This window comes from Centroberyx gerrardi, chromosome 6, assembly GCF_048128805.1.
Source record: "Centroberyx gerrardi isolate f3 chromosome 6, fCenGer3.hap1.cur.20231027, whole genome shotgun sequence".
Taxonomy (NCBI): domain Eukaryota; kingdom Metazoa; phylum Chordata; class Actinopteri; order Beryciformes; family Berycidae; genus Centroberyx; species Centroberyx gerrardi.
Genome location: NC_136002.1, coordinates 8200465 through 8210376, shown reverse-complemented (window position 1 = coordinate 8210376; position 9912 = coordinate 8200465). Strand labels below are relative to the sequence as shown.

The window sequence follows — 9912 nt, the reverse complement described above, 5'->3', positions numbered from 1 at the left end:
AAAGCAGCTGATTTGTGGTCGGTATAGACACTATCACTGCAGTTTCTGTCAGACAAACAACGCAAAACTCATAGAGTCCTGTCATGTATGTTGTGCTGCTGCTGTGGATCCTGCTCTTCATCCAAGAGGGTGAGTAGCCTCTAACTCTGTTACATCTGAAGATTCAAGTTGCCTTACCTTTGTGCCCTTGTGTTTCAGTGTCTGTGTATTTTCTGTGTAGTATTATCACAAATGCATCTATCTATGTACGGTATGTGTATCGATAGATGCATGTTTATCTCTGACTGTCTTACTGTGTGTGCTCCAGTGCATCTGCAGGAGGAAGAGTATGACTATAATGACGAAGAGTATGATGAGCCCCTACCTCTGAACTGCTCCACCACAGAGACCATCAGAGGTGGAAATGTCACTTATTCACAGGTAGGAATACACTGTACACCTTCTTAACTCATTGCAATTCAGTCTAGATGAGCCAAAGGGCTAAAATATAAATGTTACATTTGCACAAATATGGCACTACTATCCACCAATAATGAAAATGTGAGAGTTATGCGCCCACTGTAGTTTGTAATAATTTGATTTCATGTACTGAATGTGAAGCTGACAGTTACAAAAATAGAAGTGCAATCTATCAGTTTTCCAGTCATAATAAAAAGGAAGTACAATGCCTGGAAAATGAAGCAACTCCAGAGTCTCTTTCCTGGTAAGCTTCACATCACTTTTTTTAGTTGAGCTCCAAAAGTGAACAAAGTGCCAAATGTGTCCTACACAGGGAGGGCTGGAGGGCAGTGTGCTGACCTACCACTGTGGCCCCGGACGCTACCCTTTCCCTGTCAGTCATAGGCTGTGCAGCGCTGACGGGGAGTGGTCAACCATGAGATTGGCCAATGGCAGACCGCTGTCACAGGCCACTTGTAAAGGTAATGTGTTGGATGCTGGCTAGAGTGGGAGGAGGGATGCTTTCACAATATTTCATCTGCCTCTCATATGCACTCATACGGCATCTCATGCTAATAATCTGAGCTGAGAGACTCTTCTCTCAAAATACCGGACTCTCACTTTCTCTTCCTCTTTTCATCTCTTCCTCCTTCCCTCCACCCTCTCTCTCTGTCCATACCAAACGCCCCTCTCCCTCTCTCAGAGGTGTTGTGTCCGGCCCAGCTCCAGCTGGACAATGGGGACATCTGGCCCAGGGACCAGTGGTTCCGTCCAGGGAAGGTCCAGAGCTTCTCCTGCCAGGAAGGGTTCACTCTGTCTGGGTCAGCCCAGAGGAACTGCACCCTCTCTGGGGAGTGGACAGGAACCAACCCTATCTGTGACAACCACGGTGAGGGAGGCTTTTAGGCAGAAAATAGGGAGTGTTGACCATCATACTTTTTATTCCCTCATAAAGCTGGTACAGGTTAGGCTGACAGGATATTAATTCAATTGAGTTAATCGGGCCTAATTCATCAGGTGTGTCAGTTCCCATAGCAGAGTCTAACAGTGAGCCGTTGTGCACACAGGCGTGCACCGACTGAACTCACACTTACTTAGGTCTACACAACAAATCTGCAAAAACAGGTCACTGATCAAAACTGACAATTCATCCTTTTAAAGGTTAAATGTGCAATATTTCTGCTTTACTGAAGCATAATATGACTAGTAAATATCAGCAGAGGTTCCCGAATGGTAGTGAGTGAAACAAAGTAAACAGTAGATTTCTTCATTCAAAAACACAGGAGTGGGCAGAGACTGTGTTGTTTGTGTTTGAAGGCCCTCGTACCACGCCAAGGTCCGTTCAAAAATCTGGCAATTTGTTTTTGCTTTGCTTATTGGCAAGAAACACACATCGGAAAATATAATTTGAGACTTTATTACTAATTGGTAATCACTAACCCTCCAAACAGCTCAAATTTTAACGGACTGGCCCATTTATGCTCCGGGGACGGGGAAGTGGTGTTACTACACACACAAAATAGCGACTCCTTACCTTCTATATGTTCCAAAAATCCACAGACAACAGGAATAGTGGTAATGTCAGTATCCTAATCACAGTAAGCGTCCATTGAACAAAAGAAATGAGCTTATTCGGTAAAACATGATAGAACATTCATTGTTGTTGATTGTGAAACAGTCCAACCTGCCCACCATGCAGATGATGGTCTCGCTCTACGGAGGGCAGAGTGTTGTTGCAATGACAACGCTGAACGATAGAGGCCACATTGGACCAGAAATTACACATAGACCCTTTAAGCCTTTTACCCATTTTCTCTTTAACTGGAAAATATAATGTAGAAATTAATATGTATTTCCATGTTATGTCATAAATGTTAAATGTTCTTAAATTTTTCATCTTGGCAGCCTCTATGCTTCCTCCTGTAATTAGTCATTTGAAATATGTTGAGAAGGGAAAATTAAAATCATCATTTGAAGTGTATTGTGATGCATTTCAAGCAGATTACAAGCCCATTAGGAGCATGGGGAAACTTTTCTTACGATTTAAGACAAACATCAGACAAGTAGATTCAGTTTAATAACATGTTATTAGCCATTCGGTTGCGCCCTATATTAGTCAATCCCATACATTTTTTACACATTGTGATTGTGGTGGTAATTATCATGCACTCACAATGTGCTTACAATGCATTTCTGATGCCTTATAATGCCTTATGAGCAACATTTCAAATAAAATGTTGCCTAATCATCTTTTGTAATCAAAGTTCCATTCTGAACCATTGTACATATGCACACACACACACACACACACATGTATATAGCCCATTTTTAATGGTTGTGTCACTTACTGTATGGTCTTTTTTAATGTTTTATTTTGTTTTTATTGTAACACCACCTAAACCAGACCTGTCCCTCTGTCTTAAAATCCAGCTGATGACTGTAAGGACCCAGGGGTCCCACCGGGGGCCCAGAGGTCAGCAGGCCGGTTTCGAACAGGAGAGAAGGTGAAATACCAGTGTCAGACTGGTCTGGATCTGCTGGGTTCGGATGAGAGGGTTTGCCTGGAGAACAGGGAGTGGAGCGGCACAGCACCACGATGCCTGGGTGTGAACTATTATAGTTTTGTAGATAAATTTAGCACACAGTGATAAGCACAGTGTTAGGTTCAGGTCATTTTGTTCCTTTGAAACAGCAGAGGCTACATTTCCAGGCCTGAACCCAAAACCCATGGGTGCCATGGGAATGGCACGGTGTAGACCTCACCATACGTTAGCTTAGTACCAGAAAGGCTAAGCTGACATCAGTTGACAGCTGTTATGAATTTTAGAATTTCAGTTTTCAAAATATCCCAAAATGCCTTTTACTAGACCCATTTTCTGTATAATCTTGTGTTGTTAGATTTTTAAAATCACACAAGGAAATAGTAGTTGTGATTATATTTACCCCCGTTAATTGACAGTTTAGCATTGTCTTAGACCCCTCAAATCCCTTGGCCTTTCTAGTGTCAAGTGAGTCCAAATTTAATCTCAGAATTTTTGCCATCCTGAACTTAACTATTTTACATTCTTAATGGAGAGCAAAGTTCAAGCAGAAATTGACAGAAATCTATTTGGATGCCATATCTGGGGAAAAAAAACCCATTCAGGACCAATGTTCCCTCTCAGCTGATAGTCTGATGACCTACATCTAATGATTTATCATATTAAACAAATAATATCTTGTCAGTCATTAATCCACATCCCCCAGAAATTTTGTTGATTTAAGTACTCTTGGTGGCAAATGGATACCCCTGCCAAAACCACTGAGCTATCAGTGTAGGCTAATCTTCTGTGTTGTGTATCATCACCAACTGTCCACCTTCAGCATGCTGGGCATTGAAGTGGTAACAAATGAGTACACAGGACACTATTATATATCCTGAAACATCCATGGATGATTTCCTTTGTGCTTGAATGCAGGCCCGAGTACCTTTGACTCCCCCAGCATTGTGGCAGCGGCCATGGCAGGGTCACTCTCTGGGGTCATGGATGTACTCTCACCGCAGTTCAAAAAGAAGGGTGGGTATAACTTGTGTCACAACCATCTCATGGTTTCTAAATGTTTTAGCACATGCAAAATGTCAGGGGACTTTCACACTGGCCTTTTAGTTTGAACAAATTCACCTGTAGGAAGCAGTCTGAGTACGGTTCCATGCGAACTGTGAGAACGCAGTCCGTACTCATTCAGGAAATAAAAACAAGTGCATGCGCTTCTGCTGCAAATAGGCCTATATCTACTGCCTGTCTTCTGAAAAACCTTGTGTGAGCAGCTCGCCTTCTGCGCATCTGCAGCATGACTGTATGTGAGGCACACAGGCGCAGGTGTCGCTCACTGTTGTGCACATTTTGGTAGTGACACCAAATAAACAAAATCATTGCAAAGAACGCAAGGCGCACATTGATGATGAATGTTTAACAGACCAGCGGTGCTGGGGGGCTTGGGAACAATCGAACTTGGGTTCGGACTCAAGCAAACATACCAAAGAAAAAAACAACCTTAGAATTAGCAGTGAGGTGTAACAGGACTTTGCAAGTTCATATTGTGCGTGCACATGAATGGTGTGTGAGTGGGGGAAGCATGTCTGTATTGTAATTATTCCCCTCTACCCCTTCAAGTGACCTTTGGTCGAACTGTGCGTGTGACTGATGGCAGTCGTATCAACATCTACATCTTACTGGACACATCAGGCAGCATCACCAAGGAGGGCTTCCAAAAATCCAGGGACGCCACTGTTGATCTTATCAGGAAGGTCTGTATCAACTGAACTCGACTTGATTCAACAGGGGCAGTGGGGCAAACTTTTGTCCTCAACAGATAGATGAATAAGAGCAAGCGTATACTGCATAACGACAGTGAGACAAACAAGATTCTGTGCATGCAACTTTGGCAAAATGCATGAGTGCACAAATGAATGCTCGTCTGGACTTTATCACTCCTGGCCTGACATATGCGACAACGCCTTTGATACAGGAATTCATCGATTTGTCTGTCACCCTCAGTTGTTGCCCATATATTTTCTTCCCTGCCCTCCCAGTTGGACAGCTATGAGGTGCAGATGAAGTTCCATGTGATATCGTTCGCCAGCCAGGCTAAAGACATCGTGGACATCAGGAGTACATTCACAAGTAGCAATGCTGACCGAGTCATAAGGACACTGACGGCGTTCAACCACAATAGTAGGATACCGCAGCTTGTCATTCTTTCATTCTTTAATTTGTTCATTCATTCATTTAATCACCACAACCTTCTGTCTCCTATGTTGTGACCTCCCAAATTAAGGCTGATTCAGACAAATACAACCGTAATGCATTTCTGTATTCAGTAGTTCATTGATTCAGTCATTGATTCATTGATTCACGCAGCAGCTCAATTACTCACTCTTTTCCATGTCTTCATCTGCAGGCCATGGCAATCAGACGGGCACCAACCTCTATGCTGCGTTGCACCGCGTTAATGAGTTGATGTCCTACTTCAAGCAAAACAGCAGGGACAGCCATTTTGACGAGACCCAGAACATCATCATCATACAAACTGATGGTAAAGAGACAGGACGAATCACCTTTAGATTACACAGGATGCCTCTGAGACAGACAGGTGGGAGGGACAAACACACTCTAAGAATAAGATGCTCAAAAGCACCTTTTGACAGCTCATAAAATGACTTTTGACCTTTGAACAACCGTGCAGAACCATGTAGGAGCTGTCCAACCTTTTACAATCAATGGCTCTTCGAATATAGGTCTTCCGAGATTAGAAAAGGGAACATTAGAAGAATCCTTTCGTTTTAGAGTGTAGAAATTCATTCCTTATTCCTCTCTCTCTCTCTGTCTGCAGGTTACTCCAACGTAGGCACCAGGCCTCAGGTTGCCCTAGCCCATATCCGCCAGCTGTTGGGCTACAGCCCCACAGCCCAGGACCACACCGAGGAGACACTGCTGGGTATTGTAATGAATCATATCCATACAATGAAATTAAGTTTGCTAGTTCGTAGCGCACCATTTATATTTACATTTTAGCTACTTAGCTGACACTTATCCAGAACGACTTAAAATGAGTACAACAGTAGAATAAGCTTCAGCTCCTAAATTACCAAACTTGGAAATGGTTTTATTTTATATTGTGCCAGTTAAGAAACATGTTTGCATATGTAAGTGTGTGTGTGTGTGTGTGTGTGTCTTCAGACGTCTATGTATTTGGTATTGGGAAGGACGTGAACAAAGTTGAGTTGAATGCCATCGCCTCAAAGAAGCGCGATGAGAAGCACGTCTTCATTCTGAAAGACTACAAAACACTGGGAGAGGTTTTCAACAGCATGATCAGTAAGTAGGCTGCCAACTATCCATGATACTGTGTACATTATGATCAAGTGTATGTAGGGCATGAAACTTCTGGTCACTCCGGCAAGTTGATTCATAATTCCAGCTGTCATTTTGTCAGCAGGCAAATTAGTTTTCAGAATAGAAATGATTAATTGAAGAGTGGCAACCTGCGAAAGTGGCTTTTTAGAAATGACAGACATGGCAGCCGCAGCAAAAATGTACCAGCATTTATCTGGTGGATGGTGTTCACAAATCTGAATGTATGATATGGAAAAATTCATTATTTAAGCATCAGATCCTGTGAATTTACTACTTTTTAGTTTATGAATCATAATAATTAACAATGTTATGTTTGATAATACAGGTGACAAGAGTGTGACGATGTGTGGGGTGGCTCAGGAAGACGTGTCCAACCAGGACGAGACGGCCTACACCAGACCCTGGCACGTCACTCTGAAGTTGGTGAGAACTGTGTACATTCAGCCGCTCAAGTCATTTGAATGTATTTTTCCATCATTTTGATATTTTACAGTGGATTTTCTCAAATTAAATTTCTCAAACTGTCTCTTTCGAAACCTTTCCATCCCCATAGATTGAGGGGCAATCACAGACGACGTGCTTTGGATCCATCGTGAGCCAGAACTGGGTGCTGACGGCGGCTCACTGCTTTGCCAGAGCGAGCACAGAGAAAATCACCCAGCGGGTGGAGGTAGAACACGGTCAGTGTTAGCACAGGAAAACATCTGGGAGATTTTGACATTTGTGCACATGCTTGTAAGAGAAAAACAGAGAGAGAAATGGAGAGAATTATCCATCTTGTTGATTTCACACTTGATGCTGACATAACAGGTCACCCCTCTTTGTTTCCTAGGTGCGGGTACGGTGTTAACCAAGGCGGTGATCATGCACCCCAAGTACAACACCGCTGCACTCAAACCCAGAAATGTATCAGAGTTCTATGACTACGATATAGCTCTGGTACGGGTGAACAAGAGCATCCCTCTGTCTTGGAGGGCTAGGTAAGACAGCCCAAAGAAAAGATCCTACACACACACACACAGGCAATGACTATCCACAACTATTACCAAAGTTACAAGGTCAAAGATAATACTAAGATCTACACTCAAAGCCATCACTTCATTCAAGGAGAGGTATAAAAACATCTTTGTTCAACTTGTTTCACATCATGAAAGTGTGCGTATGGGCGGCGTGTGTTCTTGTATGAAATGTTTAGTCTTTAATGTGTGTTTGTATGTTGTACAACAGACCGATCTGCTTGCCATGCACCGTACCAGCCAGCCGAGCCATGAAGAGCATCAACTCTACCTGCCAGCAGCACCGTAAGACATGACCTCCTGACCTTTCGCCTCTCATATAACAGATTAAAGACGCTTATCTGTTTTGTGACAAAAATGAACTCTGTATGTGTGTGTAGGAGATGAGCTACTACCACACAAAGAGACCGCTGCCTTCTTCGTCCATAAGTCAGACTCCAAACGCAAGGAAACACACATTCACACGGAAAGTGAGGTGGGCAACAGTCGATGTGACTTGAGTTTGCTTTTTCTTACGAATGAGAGATTTACTGTATTTGGTTCTTATCCGTTGGCTCTCTGCAGAGGGCGGGGTGTGTGGAGAAGGCCAAGCAAACGCTGACAGAGCCCACTGATGTGACTGTGGACGAATATATTCCTGACCGGTTTCTCTGTTCTGGAGGCTCCACAGGATTCCAGGACTCTATCACCTGTAAAGGTCTGGAGTCAACACTTAGTCACCGGGGTTTGACAAATATGGGATTTTGAAAGCCAATGCTGTTACAGACATTTTGTATTGAAGCTGTCAATAGTTGATATTTTGTACCGATATTCAGCATCTTTAATTTGACCATTTTCATGCCTAAAATGACAAGGATTCAGTGTTTCCCCCCAAATTTTATGCTTTATTACTCAATTCTCACTGATATTTTATTTATTACGCTATATTTTCACGTAAACTAAGTAACTATAAGGTTGAAAAAATGCAAATGTTCCTTTAAGTGAAGAATTAAAAAAAATATATATATTGAATATTTAAACATATAAATGTGCAAAGAAAATACATTTTCCATTGCAGAATTTACTCTCTAACAGCCACAGACACACACACAAATTGACTGTCACCACGAGTACCAAAGATACAAGACAATCACACATACTCACACACACGAGAAAACTCACACAAGCACACACTCAAATACACTCACATTCTAAAATTGTATAAAGACTGGATAGAGATTATTCATTAATTCCAGTGGCCTGGTGTTTTTTTTCTTTAATCTTAGGTGACTCTGGTGGTTCCCTCTTCCTTAAAAAAAGAATGCGCTACTTTCAGGTAAGCAAATCACAATGATTCACCTACATAAAGCTTCATTATACAGTGTTATCAGTGTAACGTGGAAATTTCACCCACTGTCCTTCCCCGTCATCCCAGGTGGGGGTCGTGAGCTGGGGCAACATAGATGTCTGTAGTCCATCTTACTCGGCTCGATACAGCAGTGACAAGCCGCCTCCCGATGCTCGCGACTTCCACATCGACCTGTTCACCATGTTGCCGTGGCTGAAAGAGCATCTGGGTGAGGAGATCCAGTTCCTGGACAACTGAGAGGGCTGCTGAGCAGATGCAGATCCAGGATCAGCCTGCCTGAGTCTGCTTAGACTAAGCCACAACAATGAAAGGCAGAGCTTATGATTCAAGAGAACTCATGTAGAGATAGCTAGTTGCTTTAGCCACAGCATACACATGGTAGAAATAATTACAGCCAGTCATAGTCAGTATTTTAAAACTGCTCTCCAATGTTTTATTGTTAACTGAAATACAAACATTTCTGACTACTGACAGACGTTGCTGGATTGGAGTCTATTCATTTGCAGAGGAAATTAACAAAATCATATACAACACATTAATAGTAAGTAAGTAAGTAATTATCCTGGTTGTTTGCCATACTATACCTCTAGTAAACTAAGTCCAAGTTCTCCAACACATAATGTACATGCATGCACACCAAGCTGTTGGGGCATATATTCAATTCAAATAAATCTGTTCATTCATATCAATGCAGTGAATTGTTTGATACATTGCTTTAGTGAAAAGGACTGGATTTAGCATGGTAGTGCTTGTTAACATTGCCATTCAAATGTGTAGTCAAAGTCCCATAAGCCATATGCACAGAAGCGAAGGAATACAGGCAGCACTGCACAGATGGTAATGGTCAGCCCTACAACACATCGTCCACCAGCTTGAATAGAAAAATAAATCAGTCTCTACTGACTAACGTAAGTCTGTCTGGTGTGTTTTCCAGCCACTTCAGGGAGTATTGATAGGATTATTGCTTGTTGGTTGGATCCCACTGCTTAGTTCCTTCATTGGCTGTATTCTGTGATCTTTTCTGTGCCAGTAGCAAGCCAGCAAAGCTGCTAGAGTGCCACCTGTCCAATCAGCCTTCCGAGAACTGTCGAAACAGGGTTTCTGATTGGCTGTCTTTGAAGTTAGGGACAAAGTGGATCTGGAGGATCTCAGAGAAACCCTCGGAAAGATCAGGGGCCACAAAGTGTTTCCTGTCCAGAGAGAGTTCCAGGTT

General features: G+C 42.6%; 2 protein-coding genes across 3 annotated transcripts in view; one reads left to right on the top strand and one right to left on the bottom strand.

Annotated features, from left to right (window-relative positions):
- Nucleotides 1-9912, bottom strand: part of pnkp (polynucleotide kinase 3'-phosphatase) — a 39413-nt gene that overhangs the window by 21987 nt on the left and 7514 nt on the right. The window contains exon 18 of one of the 2 annotated variants that reach the window (XR_013504937.1): nucleotides 9284-9889. Coding sequence is in view for 1 of the 2 variants with exons in the window: in XM_071897237.2 (XP_071753338.2) it covers nucleotides 9769-9889 (121 nt within the window). In the remaining variant the exon portion in view is untranslated. Of the gene's footprint in view, nucleotides 1-9283; nucleotides 9890-9912 lie in introns of those variants that run through there. The other variant, XM_071897237.2, reaches the window with a different exon arrangement.
- Nucleotides 10-9606, top strand: LOC139910041 (complement C2). Its single transcript, XM_071897236.2, has 19 exons — nucleotides 10-129; nucleotides 308-420; nucleotides 773-920; nucleotides 1142-1327; nucleotides 2869-3042; nucleotides 3897-3995; nucleotides 4593-4726; nucleotides 5012-5153; nucleotides 5380-5514; nucleotides 5812-5916; nucleotides 6159-6296; nucleotides 6661-6758; nucleotides 6889-7015; nucleotides 7168-7315; nucleotides 7563-7636; nucleotides 7732-7826; nucleotides 7916-8048; nucleotides 8617-8666; nucleotides 8766-9606. Exons 1-19 carry the CDS (start codon nucleotides 84-86, stop codon nucleotides 8934-8936), a joined length of 2316 nt encoding a protein of 771 aa, XP_071753337.2. The 5' UTR covers nucleotides 10-83; the 3' UTR covers nucleotides 8937-9606.

What these genes read in the sequence shown, in the direction of transcription:
- LOC139910041 (XM_071897236.2), top strand. Translation starts at nt 84, where the DNA reads ATGTATGTTGTGCTGCTGCTGTGGATCCTGCTCTTCATCCAAGAGG. An exon ending in CTGTTGATCTTATCAGGAAG is followed by an intron (nt 4,727 to 5,011) that starts GTCTGTATCAAC and finishes CTGCCCTCCCAG; the next exon opens with TTGGACAGCTATGAGGTGCA. An exon ending in CTCTACCTGCCAGCAGCACC is followed by an intron (nt 7,637 to 7,731) that starts GTAAGACATGAC and finishes ATGTGTGTGTAG; the next exon opens with GAGATGAGCTACTACCACAC.